At 37.9% G+C, this 26746-nt stretch overlaps 1 protein-coding gene across 2 annotated transcripts in view; it reads right to left on the bottom strand.

Annotated features, from left to right (window-relative positions):
• ME2 (malic enzyme 2) overlaps positions 1–26746 on the bottom strand; it is a 58606-nt gene that overhangs the window by 13001 nt on the left and 18859 nt on the right. For both annotated transcript variants that reach the window (XM_027526123.1, XM_027526122.1), the window contains exons 4-13: positions 25218–25367; positions 22755–22830; positions 20968–21129; positions 20566–20669; positions 17856–17965; positions 17661–17758; positions 17250–17363; positions 14767–14881; positions 12104–12246; positions 3411–3513 (exon numbers count right to left, since the gene is read on the bottom strand). In XM_027526123.1, the coding sequence (XP_027381924.1) occupies positions 3411–3513; positions 12104–12246; positions 14767–14881; positions 17250–17363; positions 17661–17758; positions 17856–17965; positions 20566–20669; positions 20968–21129; positions 22755–22830; positions 25218–25367 (1175 nt within the window). The remainder of the gene's footprint in view (positions 1–3410; positions 3514–12103; positions 12247–14766; positions 14882–17249; positions 17364–17660; positions 17759–17855; positions 17966–20565; positions 20670–20967; positions 21130–22754; positions 22831–25217; positions 25368–26746) is intronic.

Below are 26746 nucleotides of genomic sequence, written 5' to 3'. Positions count from 1 at the left end.
CATTAGGAAACCTCAGTCCCTTTTCAGGTTCTATTTCTGTTGTTCATCCAATTATAACTATTACAGCACACAATTCAAACAGAGCCTGAAGTTTTTACTTGCTTCATGAACATTCTTTTGGCCAATCTTGTTTTTAAATCCATTTTAACCTCTGCTACCAAGTCATTTTTTATGTCTATATTTATAGTCCTAATAACTGTTATTGCTAAGTTTGGACAGGGAAGTGTTATATAAAAGTAATCAACTGTCAAGTGCTCTATTGGTCAAATGCAATATTAAAAATGGCTTTGGTAAGTCAACAGAAAAGTATTCATGTTTTTAAGGCTTTATGCTAGAGAAATAATGTCGGATGGGACAGACTGATTTTGAACATTATAAGTTCTAGAAAGAGATAGTCAATGATGGGAGAATTTCTGTTACAGATGCTATCTCTCAAGAGACAAGCAGAGTGGAACTCTAAGACAATCACAACTACATGGGTGAAGAGGAGGAAAGAGCACCAGGATATTCACAGGTCCCAAATCTTTATTTTAACAAGAGTTATAACAACATGTTGCCTTGATGCCAGCCTTTGCATGCTATAGCTCTACCTGTCATAAAATCTTACAGCTGGCTGCGGTTGCTCAGGGAGAGCCCACAAGGAAAAGACACAAGTACAAAGGAAACTTATGCCAAGCCACTATTTTACTATACATGATTCTTTCATTAAAACAAATAAATGAAGGATCACCAGAAACTGCTGGAAAATAAAACAACACAAAGGAAGAAATATTTAAAAGAGTCTTACTAACTCTAGGAAGAGAGCTGAAAGGACACTGCTAGCTTTAAAAAGAAAAGTGGCCATTAAAGAGTTATTCTATGAATAGAAGGTTACTGGGAATAAAAAAAAATAATATTTGACCCTACTGAGTTGATATGATATTAAGCAATTATCATTTATTTTCTTTGATGTGATTCCAGTACTATGGTTATGTTTAAGTAAAAAAATGTTTTCACTTTTTTAGTGACACATACAGAAGTACTTATTAATGAAATTATATGATGTCTCTGATTTGCTTTAAAATAACCCAGTGAAGGTGGAATGGGTGGGAATATAGATTAAATATATCAGCTGCTGCTGCTAAGTCGCTTCAGTCGTTCTGACTCTCTGTGACCCCAGAGACAGCAGCCCACCAGGCTTCCCCGTCCCTGGGATTCTCCAGGCAAGAACACCGGAGTGGGTTGCCATTTCCTTCTCCAATACATGAAAGTGAAAAGTGAAAGTGAAGTCGCTCAGTTGTGTCCGACTCTTAGCGACCCCATGGACTGCAGCCTACCAGGCTCCTCCATCCATGGGATTTTCCAGGCAAGAGTACTGGAGTGGGGTGCCATTGCCTTCTCCAATATATCAGCTACCAGTTGATAACTGCCAAAAGGTGGGAGAAGGCAACACGGGACTTCATTCTTCCCTCTACTTTTGTATATGCTTGAAATTTTCCATAATAAAAAGAAAGAAGACTGTTGAAACAAAACATATACTAGAAGTGCTAAAAACCAAAACAGATACAGATGAATGAATGAACACCACAGAAATCCCCAATATTACAGAACAAAAAAGATAAGAGGCAAAAACATGAATAAAATTTACAAGTCAAGGACAACAGAGGGATTTGACCATGGTTGTCTAACCCAAGTTCCATAAGGAAAAAACAGAAATAATGGATGGAAATTAATGGGGGAAAATAAAAACAGGGAAAAAAATCCTTTGGAAAAGAAGATACAGTAAATTGGCCCACTTGCAGACATGCATGATAAATGGAAATAAAGCCCAAACCTGAATGCATTTTACCAATCTTTCAGAAATCCTAAAGAGAAACAGAACACTGAAACATTTTCAGGGACACAAAACTAGTATGTACAATGGAATGAGAATCTCATCAACACCAGATTTTCTGTCAGCAACACTGGCCACTAAAAGTGAATGGAGAAATGTTTTCAAAGGTCTGACAAAATGACTTTGAGGGAATTTCCTGGTAGTCCAGTGGTTAGTAGTCAGTGCTCTCACTGCTGGGGCCCTGGGTTCGATCCCTGGTCAGGGAAGTGAAATAAGACCCAGCTAGCCACACAGCACAACTAAAAAGAAGAAGACTTTGAATCTGCAAATCTTCACCCAACCAACAGAGAAAAAAATGAAGACATTTCATATACATAAAAACTCAGTTTTCATCCACGCTTTATTAAAAACAAAAACTTATTCAAAGATGTATTCCATAGGGAAGGAAATGGCAATCCACTCCAGTATTCTCGTCTGGGAAACTCCATGGACAGAGGAGCCTGGTAGGCTACAGTCCATGGGATCACAAAAGAGTAGGACACAACTTAGCAACTGAACAACAACAAAGGAATTTAAAAGAAAACCAAGTGGAATTTAAATAGCTCAGGCTAACATCAGCAAAGGAATAGTGTACATGGGCAAGAGAACCACCACAGAAATGATTTACTGTGGGGTAGGATTAGATGAAATGAAGAAAGCAAGCAAGAAATTAAAGGAGGATTCATTACACCTGACACTTAAAAGACTTTGAATGTCAAAAATTTTGTGATATAGAATTGCATGTTCTACTGTATTTATCAAACCACACTCTTGTTTAGACATGAATAACATATCATCAGTTAATTTCAGAATCAATCCAAAGACAAAACATGGAAAACAACAAAATACAGTGTAAATTTCAAGAATTTCTCTACAACAGAAATATTAACTAACTATAGCTGAGAGATGAAATAAGAGATAAGGAAGCTAAATACCAGATTTTTTTTTCATTTTTCACTGTGGCAAGCTAATAAAACTATCTTAAATTGCTTACAAAAGCTCTTTTAAGTTCATTATGTAGAGATAAAGCTGACTACTAGGAAAACTAAAAGTAGTAACAGAAATTGAGAGTAGAGACAAAGGAAGGTAATAGGAGGTATGTGTGGACTGTTACTTAGATGTCATAGTTGGAAGTTCACATGTATCAGTCTAGAGTTAGAAGAATCAAGGTAAGGGGAGATACGTGTGCCAGTCATGACGGTAACCATCACAAAGACTCAAAGGAAACCACAGTGGTTATAGCTTGTAAGTATGATAAGGAGGTATCAAGGGGAGATAAACACGGTTAATTAATTTTTTAACATTCTGTTCCTTTTGCATTTTTATGAACCATGTACTATTTTATTTCTGTAATAAAAACAAATTTAATGAACAGTATGATTAAATAAATTTTCAGGGGAAATAGAGCACAACGGATTTGCTTAATTCCTTGACTTTTCCTGTACATTTGTAGCAAAATCCTGTAAATACTATTGTTTTTCAAATATTAATTTCTAAAGAATTTCAAGAAGAATTTTACTGTAACTAATGAGTACTCTAACATAATGATGGCACTTACCTGGAAAAATATATACATTGTTTCCTTGGCCTGGTGTAAAGACTTGCCCATCACTGAGTTTCACTGGCTCAAACGGACTGCCACTGGCAAACAAACACCTTCCCTGTTGAGAAATGAAATAATCTCAATTTTGTCACTTTATGTAGACTAGACAATTAAGGTGAATGAAAACAAAATTAAAATCTGTAGTAGATCAACATATTACCTGCAAAAGGCACAATTTACTTTATTTTAATTTTTTTTAAATTTTATTTTATTTTTAAACTTTAAAATATTGTATTAGTTTTGCCATATATCGAAATGAATCTGCCACAGGTATACATGTGTTCCCCATCCTTTTATTAAAATCTTTATTCGAATGAGGTTTGTTATATGCACAGCATACATTCAAATAAAGTTGAAAAATGTCCATTAATAAATTCAAAACCTGACACTCCTCTTTCCTTTAAAACTTTAAAAATGTAGATGGTAAGAAAATATCATCCCTAATAATAAATGAGGACTACTATAAACATCTGTGAATGAGGGGGGAACATCAAAAATTATATCACTACCATTTACTGCACATCTGCTGTTTTTGGCTCTGTACCAGGTGCTTTATATGTGTTGCTGCTGCTGCTGCTGCTGCTGCTAAGTCGATTCAGTCGTGTCCGATTCTGTGCAACCCCATAGACGGCAGCCCACCAGGCTCCCCCGTCCCTGGGATTCTCCAAGCAAGAACACTGGAGTGGGTTGCTATTTCCTTCTCCAGTGCATGGAAGTGAGAAGTGAAAGTGAAGTCGCTCAGTCATGTCCGACTCCTAGCGACCCAGTGGACTGCAGCCTACCAGGCTCCTCCATCCATAGGATTTTCCAGGCAAGAGTACTGGAGTGGGTTGCCATTGCCTTCTCCGTTATATGTGTTAACTCAGTTAATTTAACCCACACAAAAGGCTTGTAAGATTATCATCTCATTTCACTAATATGTATTTTTTAAAAAATCTCAGAAAGCTAAGGCTTAAATATTTCCAAATACTTTGTAAAAAGTCACGTATCACAACTGTAGCCATTAACCTTGAACCTAGGTTTTCATAACTCTAAAATGCATGGTTTTTCTATTATGCTACAATGCCCCCAGTTTATAAAAAAGGCATATGGTGTAACCAGTCACTCCAAAAATATATGGCATGTTGTCTTCTAAAGAAAAGGAAGTCTCCAAAATTGTTGTATCCATCAATTTTAGTACTGTGCTCTGAAATGTCATGTAATACATTAAAAGTGAAAGTGAAGTTGTTCAGTCATGTCCAACTCTTTGTGACCTCATGGACTATAGCCTACCAGGCTCCTCTGTCCATGGGATTTTCCAGGCAAGAATACTGGAGTGGGTTGCCATTTCCTTCTCCAAGGAATCTTCCCGATCCAGGGATCGAACCCGGGTCTCCCATATTGTACGCAGATGCTTTACCGACTGAGCCACCAGGGAAGTCCATAATATGTTAAGTGTTTAGATAATGCTTTGTCTGCTTCTCCCTACATCAAAAGATGTGCACTGGGCTTCCCAGGTGGCACAGTGGTAAAGAATCCACCTGCCAATGCAAGAGGTGCAAGAGACGTGGGGTGAACCCCTGGGTTGGGACGATTTCCCTGGAGGAGGGAATGGCAACCCATTCCACTATTCTTGCCTGGGAAATTCCATGGACAGAGGGGCCTAGTGGGCTACAGTCCACGGGGTTGCAAAGAGTCGGACATGACTGAGCACGAGCACATGCAAACATGTGTATTATACCAAGAGTGAGTGTCCTTTGAAAGACAGTAGACCCTAGTGGATTTAGTACTCAAGAATTTGACCCTTTGGACACTCTGAAGATCTACTATGTATAGTAATTATTACTTTTACAAGACATACTTGCAGTTTCAAAATGATCTTAGGTTTAGGTACAGAAACAAGTCAACTGCGCCAGTGGTGGGCCCAGGTGACTGTCTTGGACTTACAAATCCAGACAGCTGTAGCCAGTCCCATTCTCTACCTGTTCTAAGTACAGCTTTATTTGTGACAAAAAATTTTTTCTTTGAAGATTTAGGTTGTGAAAGTGAAAGTCGCTCAGTCGTGTCTGACTCTTTGTGACCCCATGGACTATATAGTCCATGGAATTCTCCAGGCCAGAATACTGGAGTGGGTAGCTTTTCCCTTCTCCAGGGCATCTTCCTAACCCAGTGATGGAACCCAGGTCTCCCACATTGCAGGTGGATCCTTTACCAGCTGAGCCACAGGGAAGCCAGATTAAGGGTTAGTTCATGGCTAATGCCATGTGTGTTACCACAATGTGTGTAATATAGGTTATCTTTGTGCCACCATTAATTTTAATAGATTTATTAAGTGGGCTATACAATATAGCTCTTCATGGGGAAAATGTTATGTCCTCATGGCATCAGTAAATTTGGAGATTTAGAAAGATCTTGGGCATCTTCTCTAGAATGGCAAGATTCAACTGTAGTTCATCTTCTCCAGGCCATCCTTTTAAAATTCTTCTTTCATAATCAACCTATAGTGGCAAGAACTTATTAACAGAAGTCTCATTCTGAAGTCCATGTTCAGTAGAAGTTCTTTGTTCTAGGAGCAACTAACTGACCAATAAAATATGAAAAAAAATTTTTTAAGAATTTTTCTCACTCAGCAGCAGAGGGAGTGAGAGTAACACCAAAACATCCCTCCACCAAAAACAAAAAAAAACATCTTTACAGCCAAAGATGGAGAAGCTCTATACAGTCAGCAAAAACAAGACCAGGAGCTGACTGTGGCTCACATTATGAACTCCTTATTGCCAAATTCAGACTTAAATTGAAGAAAGTAGGGAAAACCACTAGACCATTCAGGTATGACCTAAATCAAATCCCTTATGATTATACAGTGGAAGTGAGAAATAGATTTAAGGGCCTAGATCTGATAGATAGAGTGCCTGATGAACTATGGAACGAGGTTTGTGACACTGTACAGGAGACAGGGATCAAGACCATCCCCATGGAAAAGAAATGCAAAAAAGCAAAATGGCTGTCTAGGGAGGCCTTACAAATAGCTGTGAAAAGAAGAGAAGCAAAAAGCAAAGGAGAAAAGGAAAGATATACGCATCTGAATGCAGAGTTCCAAAGAACAGCAAGAAGAGATAAGAAAGCCTTCTTGAGCAATCAATGCAAAGAAATAGAGGAAAACAACAGAATGGGAAAGACTAGAGATCTCTTCAAGAAAATTAGAGATACCAAGAGAACATTTCATGCAAAGATGGGCTCAATAAAGGACAGAAATGGTATGGACCTAACAGAAGCAGAAGATATTAAGAAGAGGTGGCAAGAATACACAGAAGAACTATACAAAAAAGATCTTCATGACCCAGATAATCACGATGGTGTGATCACTGACCTACAGCCAGACACCCTGGAATGTGAAGTCAAGTGGGCCTTAGAAAGCATCACTATGAACAAAGCTAGTGGAGGTGATGGAATTCCAGTTGACCTATTCCAAATCCTGAAAGATGATGCTGTGAAAGTGCTGCACTCAATATGCCAGCAAATTTGGAAAACTCAGCAGTGGCCACAGGACTGGAAAAGGTCAGTTTTCATTCCAATCCCAAAGAAAGGCAATGCCAAAGAATGCTCAAACGACTGCACAATTGCACTCATGTCACACGCTAGTAAAGTAATGCTCAAAATTCTCCAAGCCAGGCTTCAGCAATATGTGAACCGTGAACTTCCTGATGTTCAAGCTGGTTTTAGAAAGGGCAGAGGAATCAGAGATCAAATTGCCAACATCCGCTGGATCATCGAAAAAGCAAGAGAGTTCCAGAAAAACATCTATTTCTGCTTTATTGACTATGCCAAAGCCTTTGACTGTGTGGATCACAATAAACTGTAGAAAATTCTGAAAGAGATGGGAATACCAGAACACCTGATCTGCCTCTTGAGAAATTTGTATGCAGGTCAGGAAGCAACAGTTAGAACTGGACATGGAACAACAGACTGGTTCCAAATAGGAAAAAGAGTACGTCAAGGCTGTATATTGTCATCCTGTTATTTAACTTATATGCAGAGTACATCATGAGAAACGCTGGACTGGAATAAACACAAGCTGGAATCAATAACCTCAGATATGCAGATGACACCACCCTTATGGCAGAAAGTGAAGAGGAACTAAAAAGCCTCTTAATGAAAGTGAAAGTGGAGAGTGAAAAAGCTGGCTTAAAGCTCAACATTCAGAAAACGAAAATCATGGCATCTGGTCCCATCACTTCATGGGAAATAGATGGGGAAACAGTGGAAACAGTGTCAGACTTTATTTTTCTGGGCTCCAAAATCACTGCAGATGGTGACTGCAGCCATGAAATTAAAAGACGCTTACTCCTTGGAAGGAAAGTTATTACCAACTTAGACAGCATATTAAAAAGCAGAGACATTACTTTGCCAACAAAGGTCCATCTAGTCAAGGCTATGGTTTTTCCTGTGGTCATGTATGGATGTGAGAGCTGGACTGTGAAGAAGGCTGAGCGCTGAATAATTGATGCTTTTGAACTGTGGTGTTGGAGAAGACTCTTGAGAGTCCCTTGGACTGCAAGGAGATCCAACCAGTCCATTCTGAAGGAGATCAGCCCTGGGGTTTCTTTAGAAGGAATGATGCTAAAGCTGAAACTCCAGTACTTTGGCCACCTCATGTGAAGAGTTGACTGACTGGAAAAGACTCTGGTGCTGGGAGGGATTGGGGGCAGGAGGAGAAGGGGACGACAGAGGATGAGATGGCTGGATGGCATCACTGACTCGATGGACATTGAGTCTGGGTGAACTCCGGGAGTTGGTGATGGACAGGGAGGCCTGGCGTGCTGCGATTCATGGCGTCGCAAAGAGTCGGACATGACTGAGTGACTGAACTGAATTGACAAATATATATATCATTATTTTATGTAACACTAAGGCAAAATTTATATAAAAATTTGCAACTGAGAACTAACGGAATAGAGTATACCAAACCAGTCTCTTTGGGGAGTTGTCACTCATTCAGTGTACATCTTAAAAAATAAAATTCTTAAATGTTTGAACAGTCTTCTACTGATACGCCCAAAACATTTAAGTTTTTTATATTTTGGAAATGCCAAGGTCCATAATACATGTAGTATACGTACCAAACAGGCATTGTATAAGACTAATTGATAATTTGGGGGATGATAACCTTTAGTTTTGATTAAAGTGAAACAGGAGAGTAAAAAGCTGGCTTAAAACTCAACATTCAAAAAACTAAGATCATGGCACCTGGTCCCATCACTTCATGGCAAATAGATGAGGGAACAATGGAAACAGTGACAGGCTTCATTTTTGGGGGCTCCAAAATCACTGCAGATGGTGAATGGAGCCATGAAATTAAAAGACGCTTGCTCCTTGGAAGAAAAGTTACGACCAATCTAGAAAAAGCAGAGACATTACTTTGCCAACAAACGTCCGTCTAGTCAAGGCTATGGTTTTTCCAGTAGTCATGTATAGATGTGAGAGTTGGACTATAAAGAAAGCTGAACGCCAAAAAATTGATGCTTTTGAATTGTGGTGTTGGAGAAGACTCTTGAGAGTCCCTTGGACTACAAGGAGATCCAACCAGTCCATCCTAAAGGAGATCAGTCCTGGGTGTTCATTCGAAGGACTGATGCTGAAGCTGAAACTCCAATACTTTGGCCACCTGATGCAAAGAGCTGACTCATTGGAAAAGACCCTGATACTGGGAAAGATTGAAGGCAGGAGGAGAAGGAGACGACAGAGGATAAGACGGTTGAATGTCCATCACTTGATGGACGTGAGTTTGGGTAAACTCCGGGAGTTGGTGATGGACAGGGAAGCCTGGCATACTGCAGTCCATGGGGTCACAAAGAGTTGGGCATGACTGAGCAAACCAGTGGTCATGTATGGATGTGAGAGTTGGACTGTGAAGAAAGCCGAGTGCCAAAGAATTGATGCTTTTGAACTGTGGTGTTGAAGACTCTTGAGAGTCCCTTGGACTGCAAGGAGATCCAACCAGTCCATTCTGAAGGAGATCAGCCCTGGCATTTCTTTGGAAGGAACGATGCTAAAGCTGAAACTCCAGTACTTTGGCCACCTCACGCGAAGAGTTGACTCATTGGAAAAGACTCTGATGCTGGGAGGGATTGGGGGGATTGGGGGCAGGAGGAGAAGGGAACAACAGAGAAGGAGATTGGCTGGATGGCATCACTGACTCGATGGACGTGAGTCTGGGTGAACTCCGGGAGTTGGTGATGGACAGGGAGGCCTGGTGTGCTGCGATTCATGGGGTTGCAAAGAGTCGGACATGACTGAGCGACTGAAGTGAACTGAACTGAGGAAATGAACTGAACTGAACCAAAATGGCAATATAGACTCAGAAGGAATTTTGAGAGAATATATGTGTCAAAATAAAATTTATAACAACGAGAAATATAATGCTAAATATATCAAAAGCATGAATATGAAGTTCGGAAAGTTCTGAGACAGAGTTCTACTTTGCGAATAGTCTTCTAGGTTACTTCACACCAATTCTCCCTTTGGTAACAGTGAGAAAAACTCTATAAAATATATTAAACATATGTTTCAAGGAAATAGGAGTGCAACCTAGATAGGGAGGGCTTGGAGGTAGAGATGGTCAAGATTCAAAAAATGAGGAGAACAAGACATTCGAACTCAGCATTTGAAGCTCTCCTTCAGGTGAGTGATTTCAAAAGGAAAATCTGTGGCTGACAGCCTGAACAGCAAAAGTGTCACGAGTCCCATGATGATGGAAAAAAGGTAAAGTTTATAGACCACTAGGGGTAGGGGTGAGCTGCCAATAAATACTCCAGGGTTTTTGACTTACACTCCAGAGAAAAGGTTAACCGTGAACACAGATGAGGCCTCTCATGGACTACATCCTGATGAACTTACGGGGGATTACCCCAGAAAAGAGGGCTTCCCAGGTGACTTGGTGGTAAAGAATCTGCCTGCCAAGCAGGAGACACAGGAGAAACATGTTCACTTCCTGGTTCAGGAAGATCTCCTGGAGAAGGAAATGGCTACCCACTCCACTACTCTTGCCTGGAGAATCCCCTGGACAGAGGAGCCTGGTAGGCCACAGCCCAGGGGGTCACAAAGAACCGGACATGACTTAGTGACTAAACCACCAACCACCACCACCCCAGTCTCCAGAAGGATAGGTAAAGTCGCCGTGGAGGAAGCTAACTTCATCTTGAGCCTCAAATTATTGCTACAGTTCTTTATCTGCACTACCTAGCAGTCAACAAAGAAGTGAAAAGCAAAAGTCGGCTTACAAAGACAAGAACTGGATAACCAAGAAGAAAACAAAACACATAATGAAATGGATTGATAGCAAGATATTTGTTACTATCAGATACTTACTTTAATTATAATTCATGTATTCAATAAATTAAATGCCAAGACAAAATTTTAGTAGAGAACCAAGAGCTATACAAAAGCATCAAATAAACATTCAAAAATTGTTAAAACTGTGAAGTGTGATAGGCCATGCACCTAGAGCCTGTGCTCCACGAGAGAGGCCACAGCAATGAGAAGCCCGCACACCGCAAGTAGCTCCCAATTGCCGCAACCAGAGAAAGCCCATGAGCTGCAATGAAGACCCAACACAACCAAAAATAAAGAAATAATCACAATTAAAAATAAATAAATAAAAAAACCTGTGAGGTGTGATGATGATACTGTGATTATATTTTTAAAAGAATTCTTAACTTTTGAGAGATATACTGTAATATTAATAATAAAATGATACACCTGAGGCTGGCTTCCTAATCTAAGGTGAGTAGGATGTCAAAGAAACAAGACTGGCAATAAGCTGACCACTTCTGAAGCAGAATATTGGTACATGATGGGATTCCCCAGTGGTTCACTGGTAAAGAATCCACCTACAATGCAGGAGACCTGGGTTCAATCCCTGGGTCGGGAAGATCCCCTGGAGAAGGGAACCCACTCCAGTATTCTTGCCTGGAAAATCCCATGGACAGAGGAGCCTGGCTGTCTACAGTTCATGGGGTCACAAAGGATTTAGATATGACTTAGCAACTAAGTAACAAAAACATTGGTACATGGGAGTTAAATTATATCATTCTTTCTACTTTTGTATATACCTCAAATTTTCCATAATAAAACAACTTTTAATAGAGATAGAACACTAAAAATTAAGACATATGAATTATTCTTAAGGCCATGTCTCAATAATTACTGCTATATATCACTGTTAAACAAGGTTTTAAAAATCACTTCCTGAACAGTAAGGATTTACTGTATAGCAAAGGGAACTACATTTGATATCTTGTAAAAACCTAAAATGGAAAAGAATACAAAAAACTGAAAAAAGAAAAAAAAAACAAACCCAAATCACTTTGCTGTATACTTGAAACTAACACAATATTGTACCCAAATTAAAAAGAAAAAACCTACTTCCTAGAGCCTCTTAAAGGTCACTTGCAAGAACAATACAGAAAGGGATTACATTGTGGAGATTACAACTATATCCCTGTGGAATAGGAGGGGAAAATCCAACTGTTCCAATGGTATATAAGCAGATATTTATAACTGGAATATAAACCAGTGGCAGTGGCAAAGAATTCAAAAGAACTAAAATTTAAACTCTCCTTAATAGAGGGAAAATAATAGACATAACCATTTCATATTGTTATTAATACCTCTGTAAGCGTGTATGCTTCTTCAGCTGTGCACTCAGCCTGTGCCGTAGGATTACTTAATGCAAATATTATAGGCCTTTCATTGATTTCAGCCATTGCTTTGATTACACCAGGAGTGAAAAGTCGGCCAGCTCCTGCAACTCCTATCATAAATAAAGGGGGGGAAAAAAAGCAACTTCATTACAAGTAAAATACAGCATTCCCATCAACAGCATTTCTACAATAGGTTTAACATAACAAAAGCACAGGTAAACTCCCATTACAAAGATACAATTTTGCATTGCTAAGATAATTCCAATCTTACATCTGAAAAGAGAAACAATAAAAACACTAAAATTTCTACTTAAATATTTATTATCTACCCCAGACATAGTAAATTGTGAGCAAAAAAAAAAAAAAGAGTATAAGAAAAAGAGTATAAGACAACCTCCAGGGAATTCCCTGACAGTCCAGTGGTTAGGATTCTATGCTCCCAAATGCAGAGGGCACAGGTTTGATCCCTGGTCAGGGAACTAAGATTCTGCATGCTACATGGTGCAACAGGGAAAAGAAAAAAAAGACTACTTCCATCATGTAATTGTTGTCTAATAAGCACAGAGCTTCAGTTTTAAAAGGTGAAGAGTTCCGCAAACTGGCTGTACAATGTGAATGCATTTAACACTACCTCATTGTATACTTTTAAATGGGTATGATGGCAAATTTTAAGTTATATATATTTTACCACAATTAAAATTCTTTTTTAAATGAAAAAGTTGCATCTCTAAATGTTAACTTGTTATACTCTGTGGTACTCATTATAAAATAATAGGAGTTTAGAAGGGAAAAAAAGATCTTCTTGACTATAGTCATCCACTTTCTTGATAGAGATCAGTTTAATGAACTTTTAGTAAGCTCTGACAATGTCTCAGACACTGTATGTAGGTCACTGGGATATAAAAGTGAGTATAATGCAGGCAGCTTAGGAGTTGAGAGAGAAAACAACAGAGTAAAGAGAAAACCAGAAGACCAGTCCCGGGCGCTCAGTGTGCAGCGCACAGAGGCATGGCTGAAAGAAGAACTCAGCCCAGAGTGGGAACTGGGATGACAAGGAACGCCTCAGCTGAACGCTTACGTAGTTCATCCAATGAAAAGACTTACATTCAACAGTCAAAGAAAGTTTAAATTCCATTTTATAAACTGACATGTAATAAAGAGAAATACTGATCTGGAGACCAGAATTTTAGTGCTTCCTCTGTCACTCCTGGCTATATGAGATACTCACAACATCTCAGGCAAGTTGTTTAATAACTCTGCGCTTGTTTTCCTCATGTGAAAAAGGAATGTATACTCAGTGTTTTCCCATGTGGTCACATGGGGTATGTGGACATATTCTTAGGAATCCATGAGTTCTAAAAGAATGAAACATTTTTTTTCTCATTTCCTTCATCCTCCAGGGCCGGAGTCAATGGACAGATTCTTAGGTTTCCATCTTGAGTCAACCCACCCCAGTATTCTTGCCTGGGAAATCCTATAGACAGAGGAGCCTGGTGAGCTATAGTCTTGTGGGGGTCACAAAAGAATCGGACATGACTTAGCAACTAAACAACAAAAAATTGAGTTCTGAGAGAAATGCACTCACAATCTTAAAGATTACTTCCCACTCTAAAAAATTGTGAGTTTCAATTAGTAAAGAACCTAATACAGATATCCTTTTCCTAACCATAAAAACTGTTGGTGACTTAAAACAGTTTACTATTTAAAATTCCATAGGGCTCCTCCAAGAAATTGGTAAAATATAAGAAAAATGATACATATATATATATGTGTGTGTGTGTGTATATATATGATATATATATGTGTGTGTATATATATATATGATGTATATATATATATGATACATATATAAAATGATATATATATACAAATCTTATTATAGCTGTATAGGAAATGAAATAGTCCCTCTTTTAAATACTCTTTACATTTTCTGTTAATGCTATGTTACACAGTCTGATGACAGCTATTAAATGCCTGACTCTTAAAACATACCAAAAGCTTTCAGCTTTGTTGTCAATGAAAATCTTTGACTCTGCAAGGGATTTTCTTGGTACAGTCTGTCAAATAACCTTGGTCTTTTTCAGGTTTTGAGCCCACCAGTCATACCAACTCTAAAAGCAAAGCATGAGCAATCACACAGCTTCTAGAAGTTAAAAGTACAAGCAACATCTGTTAATAGAACTGTATACACTGTACCTAAAAGCTATCACATACAACACAGGGAACACAGCCAACATTTTTAATAACTATGAATGGAGTACAACCTTTAAAATTTGTGAATCACTACACTGTACAGCTGTCACTTATATGATACTCCACATCAAGTATACTTCAGTTAAAAAAAAAAAGCTATCACATCTATAGTGACCTAAATGGGAAGGAAATCCAAAAAGAGGGGGAATATAGGCATACATATAGCTGATTCACTTTGCTGTACAGCAGAAGCCAATGCATCATTGTAAAGCGACTATACTCCAATAAAGATCAATTTAAAAACAAAGCTATCACAGAAACATATATGCTCAAAGCTAGGTAAAATATGTCATTTCACTTTTAGTAATCCTGCATGCAAGTTAGGCCTGGCATTATACAGGTAAGTAACAGAATGACTTGGCAACAACTTTACTCACCAATTATAGCTGAAGGCTTAAGTATATTTACTGCCTCTTCAAAAGTATCAGGTAGGCTCTCTGGAGCTGAGTGAGCAAATGCTTCCTGATGACTTTCTATTTTAGCTTTCCGCCCCTGAATTTTTAGATAAAATACAATTTTTTAGTAAATGTTTATTGAGGATTAGTTGAGAAGACATCATTATAAGTCACATATTGTTACTACAGTAAGAATGTTTCTTTTTCATTTACATTTCTCTTCAACTCATTATCTTCCAATTCTTTCTTCATACTGCCCATAAACCCAAATATAAAACATGCATCAAATTCCATTATAACCAAAAATTTATAATCCCTTTCAAAAACTCATTTACTCTGTGAAGTCTTCCTAAATCCAACAGGGCACAAAGGCATACAATTCCTTATGTGAGCTAGCTGCATTTTAGAGCTTAGAATTTCATATTTCAGAAATGTCTTATGATAATATATTATAAGTGCTAGTTGCTCAGTCGTGTCTGACTCTGCGATCCCATGGACTATAGCCCACCAAGCTCCTCTGTCCATGGGATTCTCCAGGCAAGAATACTAGGGTGTGTAATTTATCACAAACACTCTCTCAGTGGGCACTCCACAACTGAACGGAAGTTATGAATAGTCACATCAAGTACAAAAGGTGAAAATTAGAAATATCATCTTTGGTCTTGCTACTAAAGTTAGCATATAATTTCAGGTCTGTCAGATTTATTACCAAATGAATTTCAGGAAAAACTCAGGGATTTCAGAATTTTAGATAGACATTATGGACTTATACTACCAAGAGTTCAGGAAAGGGGAATTCTGGTTTAAAAGAGCTGAATGAAGTAATATGCTTTCCTCACCAAATCCCAGGTCAAAACCCATTAAAAATAAACTCCTTAGTAGTGTCACAAGTGTGGGAGATATACCACTGACATGTTAGAACAGTGATGAATTTCTCAATAGTTTAAAGCAAACAAAAACATGTTGAATGCAAAAACCAACCAGGATGACAAATTCATATCCTTATTTCGGCAAAAGAAAAGACCTCCCTCGGCAAAGGTGATTTTTTACATCAGAGTTCCAGACAAGCCCCAGCTTGTCTGTGATGACAAGCAGGGGCCTGGAAAAGCAAAACTCCATCATCACTTGGCTGGGGAATTAACTAAAAGACTGAAATACAGCCTCAGTAGATCCAAGTTCTCAGAACAGTGGCTTCACATGCTTGCTCCCAAGAAGACCACATCTCTTCCATGAGGACTTCAATCGGAAACTCTCAAAGTCTCAAAAAAGAGGACAGTGTTTTGAGTCCCAAGAAGAGATACAAAGCCTAAAACTCATGCTAAAGGAAAAACATACCCTGAACTTGCAGATGCACATACATCATCCTAGACTTGATTACTGCAAACATGATAAAGAACCAAAACATTTATGAAAACAAACATCACAAACAGAAGCACCAAACTCATTGTGTACTAGCAAAACTATATACACTCTCCAATGGTCTTCCAGGTACAAGGTCTCAATAATCCTTGCATCTGACATACAAGTAAATATGGCAGTTATAGCTTTGGGAGGAGGCACAGTTGAATGACTAACAGCATAGGATTCATAGTCAGGCTACTTGGGTGGAATTCCACCTCCATGACTTACAAGCTTGGAAAAATGACCTGACCTTTTTAAACCTCTTCCCTCATTTGTAAAATTTCAAAAAATGTTTGATAAGATCAAATGAGATTGGGAAAAAAAAGGTTAAATAAGTTAATCACAATGTGTGATACACTTTTTAAATACTTAAGAAATTATTTAAAATTTAAACATTCAAGATTTTTCATTCATATACTTCAGTTTTTTATTTCATTTTTTGTACTAATAGAATACTGTTACTAATTAAGAAAAGATTTCAGGAACTAGAGCAAAGTAAATGATATAAGCTTGCTCCAAAGATGTAAATGACAAGTAGTTTATAAATATCAATAAACACCACAGAAATATAACAGCATTGTGTACTGCATAAGCTCAACTATGAAACAGTTTACCTATTCTTTGATGTGTTACACAGTATAGGATACAAGGCATTTCTTGAGCTATTAGAAATGGCGATCAATGATAGGAAGGTGGGCAAGAATAAAGGATACCAAGTTGACCTGGGATAAACCTATCATCCATCATTTCACCTTAGGAATACATGCCTTTTTCTGGGGAAAAGGTCCATAAATTTCTATTAGGTTGCTACAAGAGATTGTGATCTCCAAAGAGTTAAAGGATTTCTGTTCAAATGATCAGATGTCCTGCTAACAATTTAATTAGGAACTTCTGACTTCCCATTAAAAGCCACTAGGTTTAAAAGAGTCAGGAGTCAGAAAACAAAGCAAGAAAGAATACATCTGGTGCCAACATAGACATTATGATCTGAATATGAAAAGAAAACTCTAAAAATATCATTATAACAACATACTTTTGCTTCTCCAAGGTTTAGAATACCTTACCTTAAATAATAAACCAAACTTGTCAACCATCCAAATTTTCTTTCGTGCCTCTTCTTCTGAGAGGCCATTTTCAACCATAGCCATAACTATCAGATTTGCAATTCCAAGAGCAGCCTGTCCAACAAAACAGAAATTTCAAAAACAAAGATTAGAGTGTGATGCGATATTATAAGTTACTTTATATATGAGAATTATAATGGTATGAGAAATACTGGATCTATTCTTCCCTTATGAAGCACACAAAACTTGATTCTTTGTGATATTTTTCCGAAGATTTTAAATTACCTATTTCACAACAGAGATCCTGAATTTATGCCCTCTATCTCAACAAAATTAGACGTTCATTATGCCCCATTTTCCAGTCTAAAGCACAGTGTTGGTTTTCAAACTTAAAAGCTCACAGAAACTTACCTCTCCTGCTCCAAGAAATAAGATTCTATGATCTGAGATCGGTTTCCCAATGACTTTTTGCGCGGCAAGCAGACCGGCCAGAGCCACCGCAGCCGTCCCTGTAAGACAGGCAAAACATGGTACAGTGAAAAATGGGCACACTACAAAAAAGGTTTAAGCAGGAATAAAAAACCTAAGTTTTTGTTTTTGCTTTACCTTGAATATCATCGTTGAAGGTACAGTATTTTTCTCGGTATTTTCTCAAGAACCTGAATGCATTATGATTTCCAAAGTCTTCAAACTGAATAAGTGTGTTCTGTCCATATCTAAAAAACAGCAAAGCCCGTTATGGTTGTGATGAAATACCACTTTTAAACATTTTTAAAATAATATACTAAGTTAGTTCACTTAAGGCCACACTAACAATTTTTAGAGTCTGTGAAAGACTAGACTCAACATATAGAAAAATCTATTATTCAGAAAAATTTATGGGATGGTTAAAATGAATGTAGCACCATGATGGACCAAAGGGATACTAATCTGTACAAACTATTTTCAAGTGCCAAAGACTGTATAGTCCATGCAGTTGCAAAGAGTTGGACACGACTGAGTTACTTTCACTTTTCACTTTCAGGGGGGTGCCCAGCACATATATACACAAATAACTTCCTAAAAAGGAAGAGATTTCTGTCTCTGAGTCTCAAAAAGTATGTGTTTGATATGTGAATTTTCATTACGTTCACAGTTAACAGCAACACAGTAAAGTATATATTAAATAAGCAGTTAAAAAAAAAACTGCTGTATGAGTTCACTGGCTTTCAAAAAAAGATATCAGTCATCTTGGTGAGGTAAAGTATGGGGAGGCATGAAAGGAGGTGGAACTTTATTTGGGTTCCAAAAGAACAGAAAGTAAAGTGGTAGGAAGAAATACAAGGTCTATTTTGCTGTTCCTGAATTTTCAAATCTGGCTACATATTTCAGAGTTTATATAAAAGTATAAGGGAGAAGTTGGTTAAGGGAGGTTCGAGCCAGATAAGGGAGAATTCTGAAAGCAAAACTGGGGAAGGGGACTTTTTTCTGTGTCTGATATAGAATCACTGAAGGCTTGAGAAGGGAAAAATTCATCTAAGACTCCCTGGAGGAAGGATAAAGCTGCCAGTGAGGCGTAGCACATATCAAATGCACAGAGAGATGAGAAAGAAGGGAAAATAATCAGGAAGGTACTGAGGCACGAAAACAAGAAGACGTGAAGCAGAAGCCACAGGAAGTGAAAGGGATAATTATGAGACATCAGAATGAACAAACAGAACTTGATGATGAGGACCACACCTGGGAAGAGGGAAAAGCAACTGAAATGCCAAGGCAGCCTGGATGACTAAAAAGGGGAAGGGGAAGAGGTGGCAATGTCTGGGATGATAAAAAGTTTAGTTTTAGATATGGCAACAACTTTGACTCTGAAAAGGAGTTAATTTTTAGGATCGTCCATGTACCAGTAATCTAAAAGGTAGGGCAGGAAAGCTTCCTGGGCAGTCCAGTGTTTAAGATTTCATGCTTCCACTGCAAGGGGCACAGGTCTGAGCCCTGGCTGGGGCACTAAGATCCTGTATGCCACCAGGGGCAGCCAGGGGAAAAAAAAAAAAAAGGTAGCGCAGGGCTAGATCATAAAATGTTTGGACTTTACCCTTCAGCAATAGGAAATTAAGCCAAAGAATGACATAACAAACAGTATGTCAGTAGTTTAAAAACAGTTTTTAAAAGTCTAATCTGGTGGTAAGGTGGAGAGGAAACAGTGAGGAGAAAAGCTAGAGGAAGATTCTGAAGAATCCAAAAGAGACATGAGGATCTGCAAAGAGGCTGTGGCAATGGAAAAGAAAAGATGCATTTCTGAGGCTTGTACGGGGTAGTACCAACTGGATGTGAGGACTGAATGACACTATATGGGTTTGACAGAAGAGAAGGAAGAGTCAAAGATTAGACAAGATCAAAGGTTTGGTGATGAGGGTACATGCTACTGCTATTAACAGAGGCTAGATTTATTAAAGATAGGCAACAGGTAAAGCGTCTGTCTGCAGTGCGGGAGACCTGGGTTCGATCCCTGAGTAGGGAAGATCCCCTGGAGAAGGAAATGGCAACCTAGTCCAGTAGTCTTGCCTGGAAAATCCCATGGACAGAGGAGCCCGGTAGGCTATAGTCCATGGGGTTGCAAAGAGTCGACATGACTGAACAACTTCACTTTCACTTTCAGACAATTTAGAAAGGGAAGGAGATAGCAACAAAACCTCTAGAGGGAGGATTCCAGCTATTGGAAATGCAAGCCTCAGAGGAAGGTGGGACTACAGAGATAGGTTTTCATGGGCTGAGAGTCACAAGCATAAAAGTCACAGGCTACATGACTCAAAAGAGGAAAGAACTATATACTCACCCACATTTACCAGAAGAGAACAAGAAAAAAATCAGTGGAGATGACAAAGGAAACAAAAACGGCTGGAGAAAGATTAAGTCAGGAAAGTCTTTTAGTTCAAGAGAAGAGAAAATTTCAAGGATGTAGCAGTGGAAAACCTGGTCAGATGCTGCAGACAGGAGGAGAGAAAAGACCAAAATTTAAAATATGAAAGCTGCACAAGAATTTCACTGAAATGGTGAAGTGAGCCTGGATGCTGAGGGTTGAAAGAACTGCACAGTGAAGGTATTACTTAGGAGCAGTGAGTACAGACTTCAAGATTTCAGTGTGCTCAGGATGTCAGATAACTGAGGAAAGCAAAGCAGAAAGCATTACTACCACATATCAGTACATCACACTGGGTAGGAAAGAACCAAAGTTCTCAAACGTTTAATCTCCTCTATCTTCACAAAAGATAAAGGAAAACAAAACAGTGGTTCTATTTTTTTAAGACGCTTTCATATACTCAAACTTTAGAAAAAATACCTGTCAGTAATGGCCTTCATAAACTCATCAATTAGGTCATCGTAACGCTGTGATCGATCTCTTTTCTGATATAAACCCATATAAAATGGATCCTTTAAGAGGGCCTATAAAACAGAACAAACATAAATGTGAAGTTTTTTATTACATAACCAATGTAAACATATTCTGTAAAACAGAAACTGTAAAGTATAAAAAAATTAATAATTATTATAACAATATAACTATATTGCTCTTCTTAAAAAACTTTTAATAGTATTAATCTATTGTTATTCATATAGATATTAAAAGAGGTTTAAGAAAAAGGCTAACATCTAATCACAGAATTTTCTCTTCTTATCTTTAAAAGAGGGATGCAATAAAGCTGTGGGAGAAGGATCAGAGAGGGAAAGTAATTTTACTCACCGGATTATCAGTTCCTACGTCAATACACACAGGCAGACATCTATCAGGCCGTATTCCCGCACAAGCTGTATACAAACAAAGTTTTCCTACTGGAATTCCCATTCCATAGACACCCAGATCTCCAAGACCTAGAATTCTCTCTCCATCAGTCACCACGACAGCCTTAATCACAAAAAAAATACCAATTAAAAGTTTTCCAAAATGGAGCACTAAACAAAAGCATTTTTAAAAAAGACTCTCTTCATCACAAAATAGCACGTATTCTATTATTCCATTCACATGAATACGTAAATCTACAGAGAAAGAAAGTACATTAGTGGTTGTCTAGGGCTGGGGAGAAGGGAATGACCACTAATGGGTACAGGGCTTTTCTGGCGGGTGGGGATGAGGGAGCTGTGATGAAAGTCTTCTAAATTATAATGGCTGTACAATTCCAAATATACTACAAATTACTGAATTTACATTTTAAGCTGGTGAATTGCATTGTCTGTGCATCATATCTCAGAAAAGCTATTAAATAAAAAAGAAATTAAAAAAATATTTTCTTCACATATTTTCACTCTCACTTTAAAAAATAAAATTGTTTCTTAACTAACTTTTAAAATAAACCACCCAAGAATATTTAAAATTCGAGGATTTCTAGACTCTAGATGTAAAAAGGAGAATTAACTAGATTTGATTTCTTTGTCTCTGGTTTAGGAGTAGAATGCTTCTGACTAGAAAGTGTTAAATGTTAGTCGCTCAGTCGTGTCCATGTGATCCCATGGACTATAGCCCACCAGGCTCCTCTGTCCTTGGAATTCTCCAGGCAAGAATCTGGAGTGGTTTGCCATTTCCTTCTCCAGGAAATAACCTGGACATCCTGCATTGCAAGCAGATTCTTTATTGTCTGAATTACCAGGGAAGCCCCCTGACTAGAGGATCAACTTAAATATGTTCAAATGACTAAACAGGGTAGGGAGGAACAAACTGCTGATAAGGATTAATCCTAAGAGAAAAATAAGTGAAGTCCTCAGTCGTGTCCGACTCTTTGCGACTCTATGGACTGTAGCCCAATAGGCTTCTCTGTCCATGGGATTCTCCAGGCAAAAATACTGGAGTGTGTTGCCATCTGGAGTTTAGAAATCACATGCTACTCCAAACAACAACCGAAGCCAAACAAGAAAAATCTCAGCAATGGTGAAAAAAATGTAAAATAAAAAATATACCTACAAAGTTTTAAGATGATACTATGAACTTAATGATCTGACTGAATTTTTTCTAGGCTCTTTGAACAAATGATAATTCAAAGATTATTTTGGTGAGGAAGACACGCAACAAAGGCAATCAAGATTACTGCCTATAATAAACACAAAAGCCTACAAAAAGATCTTAAATAAGTCCTTAGTTTTTGTTTTGTGAAAGACAGCCAGATTGATTAAGAATCTAAATCTACCTTGGATTTATAAGAAAAAAGACATAATGAATCCTCCTCATCACCCACCAGAATAGAAGTTTTTAGGGCATTTTAATGTATTTTCTTTACCTAGAACAATATTAATTGAAGGCAGGAGGTACCAGTGGTACTGAAGTGAGCAGGCTCACCTTACTGCAATTGCTTTCCCACGGCAAACTCTATACCATCCCCTTTTGTAAAGACAATCATGTTTTTCTCAGAGCACTAAATCTGCATGTATGTAAGTATAAAGTAAAACAGAGCAACAATGAAAAAAACTGTTCTTGGAAATTGAGAGGTAACTTACATAGGAAGAAAAAACATTGTGAAAGGAAGGTTGTGCTATTAGTACCTTAACATGATTTTCTGGCCAGTTATCCACAATTGATCTAACATGACCTCTGTCTGAGATTGAAATAAATAATCCCCTGCAACAGAACAAAAACACCTTTGCATTTCATGACAGTTTTTGGTTTTTTTCTAAGTTTTTGTTCATAATTGGAATATTTAGATATTTTAATAAAAACATCAAGACACAGTGTAGTTTCTAAGCAGATCTAAGTAACACTGGTTTATTTTCAAATATTTTCAGCTACTTGAAGCTGTAATTGCATTGTTCACACAGTAGCTGCAACAAAGATTCTTATTAAATGATGCAATCATTTTACCCAAGAAGAAATGTATCCATATCTCCTGCTCAAATAAACTCAATATACCTCCATAAAATACCTCCAAAAATCAATATAAAGACATCCCATCAATGCAACAGAACATGAAACCACTAAGTAAACTACTGTTAAAAGTCACTGGAGTTTGAAATCTGAAGAAGCAGGAAGGGAGAGAAGAAAACTACAGTAATCTCAAATAAAAAATACATCCTTGCAGCATTAGGAAAAAGGAAAAAGTTATTCTAAATACAGTATATTGTTATCCAATTGAGATAATCAATCCAGGTTTCAAAAAAAGAAGAGAGAAGGGAAAGAGAGAGAAAGAAACATAGGTTCTGGACAACAGGGAAAGTAGAAATGAGGGCCAATAGGTTCTTATATTTAACTTTCTCATTGATATCTTTAAAAAAATTTTTTTTATTGAAGTATAGCTGATTCACAATGTTGTGTTAATTTCTGCTGTACATCAGTGATTCAGTTTTATATATATATATATATACACACATATATATACATACACACACATTCTTTTTGATATTCTTTTCCATTATGGCTTATCACAGAACACTAAATATAGTTCCCTTGGCCATACAGTAGGATCTTGTTTATCCATTCTTCTCATTGACATCTTAACTCTGGCATTACTATCCTAGCTCAAAGCAGTTTAAACAGTTTCTCAACCATAACTACCTAGTACAGTAGAATCATCTGATGAGCTTTTTAAAAATTCCAGGGTTCTACCCCAGAGATTCCGATTTAACTGGCCTGGAGTTAACCAACCAAGACTCACTGACCATCTCCTATGTAAAAAAAAAAAACCCACTGTCACTGCATAAATGATACATACTATCTGCCCTCATCCAAAAGCTCTTTATGTTTCATGTGAGTTCTTAATTCTGGTGCACAACAAAATCACACCAGGAGCTTTAATGAAACAGTAGTACCTGGGCCCAACTCTACACTAAAGGAATCAGAACCTCTGTGTGTATGGTGGAGGGGAGCAGGGCATCAGGATCCTTTTGTTTTCCCTTTATCTTCCCTTTATCTGAACTGAGAAATACTACTACTCTAAGAGAAAATGAAACGATAAAAGAGCTGAAGAGCTGGGCCATATCACAGAAATGTTTAGACACATTAACTGATAGCACAGAACAGACAGTGTTTTCAAAAGTGTCTTCCGGGGAATACCTGTAACACCATCACCGACGGTGTTCATTACAATCCGGACCTCCAGACCTTTCTCTGTTTCATCAGAATCTTGGGAATAGGAAGGAGAGGAAAAGTTGGCAAGGATCAACACTAAGTAAGTCCCACAGATGTTTCCATATGCATGTTAAAGTTTGAGAGCCACCAGACTAGAGGAGAGGAGACTGAGGACAAATGCTGTCACACGGTGTTTGAATTTCTACATTTGTATCAGTATGTAAGCAGGACATTGGAAAGATATAAGGATGGTGGGAAATGACTACAGGTTAGAGGAACAAGACAAGAAAACTCAAATTAAGTAAAAATAGCACTTACACAACACTTAAAAGTTTATAAAGAACTGTCATATCAGTTTCCCCATCTGACCTTCTCAGCAGCTCTTTTAAAGGTACTGAAATCCCTATTTTATGATAAATGGATTCAGAGGGATAAAGTAACTTACTTACTCAAAGGCTTGAGCCAACACTCACCCCAGCATCCTTTCCACTTAAAATATTTGGAAGTGCTTGAACTATGTGAAATTAAAATTTGTGTAAGATCATAAAAATCAACAAGCAATAGAAATAAAACTGATAAAAAATGAGATTTACTCTCTTAGTCAGCCAGATTGTCAAAAAGTTTTATGATTATTCTGCAGAATATGCTACCAAAATGGAGAATACTTATTTTTTCGGTACAAAAATGCACAATTTCTCTAACAATCAAAACTTAAAGAAGGTTAGGAATGAATGATGCTATTTCCACAAAATGAAGAATATGACATATTAGATTTTTATGAATCCCTTTCTGTCCAAATTAAGTTTTTGTGGAAGGGAAAAGTTTTTAAGGAAGGGAACTGTGGTTGGATAAGACTGCAACACAAAAAATAGAAATGTAATCGGTGCTGGTTTTTTTCCTATATAATAGTTAATTTGCAAAAATATTTTAAAAATAAGCCTTACTTAGGTCTTCTAAAGATGTGTCCATACTGGGAGCAGGCAAGGCCAACTGTTGGTGTATACACAATTGGCATTAGGGTTTCAATATCATCTTGCAGTATTCTGTAAAACAATTTCTCATTTCTTTCTTGTATTCCCATTATATAGATGTATCTGAAATTGAGCACAGTAAATAATGTCTACATCAGACAGCATTAAAGATTTTAGCCTTTGAAATGAAATTTAAACATGTACAATTGAGGATCCCCTCCCCCTGGAAAACAAAACCCTATATATCCTTATGTAATACCCAGGATTAAAAAATAAAAATGCACTTAAATGGTAGATGATGATGATGAAAAGAATCAGAAGCAACAGCTAACCTTTACTGAGCCCTGTGAGTCAGGCTCTGAACCAGGCACTGGAAATGCAAAAATTACCATGAGGCCCCCACCCTTAGGGGCTTCCCTAGTAATTTAGCCGGTAAAGAATCTGACTGCAATGCAGGAGACCTGGGTTCAATCCCTGGGTTGGGAAGATTCCCCTTGAGAAGGATATGGCAACCCACTCCAGTATTCCTGCCTGGAGAATCCCAGGGACAGAGGAGCCTGGTGGGCTACAGTCTAAGGGATCGCAGAGTCGGCCACGACTGAGCAACTAAACCACCACCTCACCCTTAAGGAGCTAATCTTCAAGGTGATTGACATGTAAACAAGAAAACAAAATAAAGTGCATTCATTCAAATATTCACTAAATACTAAATATGTGCCAGGCACTATCGTAAACTCCAGAGATGTAAGAAGTGCCACTGTTCTCGTGGAGTTTATAATCCAGGAAACTTAGAAGCATTTTAAGTCTATTATAGTGCACAGAAGCAGCATGAAGGACGCAATGGTTAATTCATATAAAACTATAAATAACAGCTTTTAAAGAATAAAGTTTAGAAAATAGGGAGATGTTGGGCTGAAAAATCAATTATCACCTTGAATTAAATATAAAATAGACTCGTTTTTTCCTCTCTTTTGTTCCTCCTCCTGCTACCATCTGATCAAATGGGAATCCATCTGGAGTCCATTCCTGAATTCTTCCTCTCCCACCCTCCCCAATCCCAACCTAATAAATCCACAGGTCCTACAGAGACTATCTGCTAAATACCTTTCACACAGTTGTTTCCTCCCTTTCTAACAAGTCTCTATACAAACAACTTCCCCTGCTCCAATCTATTCTCTTAAAAACATACCTCTGATCAGTTCTCTTCTCCTTGAATGGCTTTCAAACACCAGTTTTATTAGCCGTAAGCTCTTAAAATAGTTAAGTAGATTTCCCTGACTACTTTCCAGCCTCGTCTTTGTACTGAACTTGCTTCAGTTTCTCAAACGCACCAGAACTCTCACCTTGGCACTGCAGCACACGACGACGCACCTGCTGCCTGGAACACCCTCTACTCAGGCAGAGTCCTCTCTACTCATGCTCTCCAAACGCAGCGGAGGTGGCGCACTCTCTGCTGTCTTTTTCGGTCATTCCCATCCCCCACCACACATACATACATTTTA

This window comes from Bos indicus x Bos taurus, chromosome 24, assembly GCF_003369695.1.
Source record: "Bos indicus x Bos taurus breed Angus x Brahman F1 hybrid chromosome 24, Bos_hybrid_MaternalHap_v2.0, whole genome shotgun sequence".
Lineage (NCBI taxonomy): Eukaryota > Metazoa > Chordata > Mammalia > Artiodactyla > Bovidae > Bos > Bos indicus x Bos taurus.
This window is presented reverse-complemented; position numbering and strand designations above follow the sequence as displayed.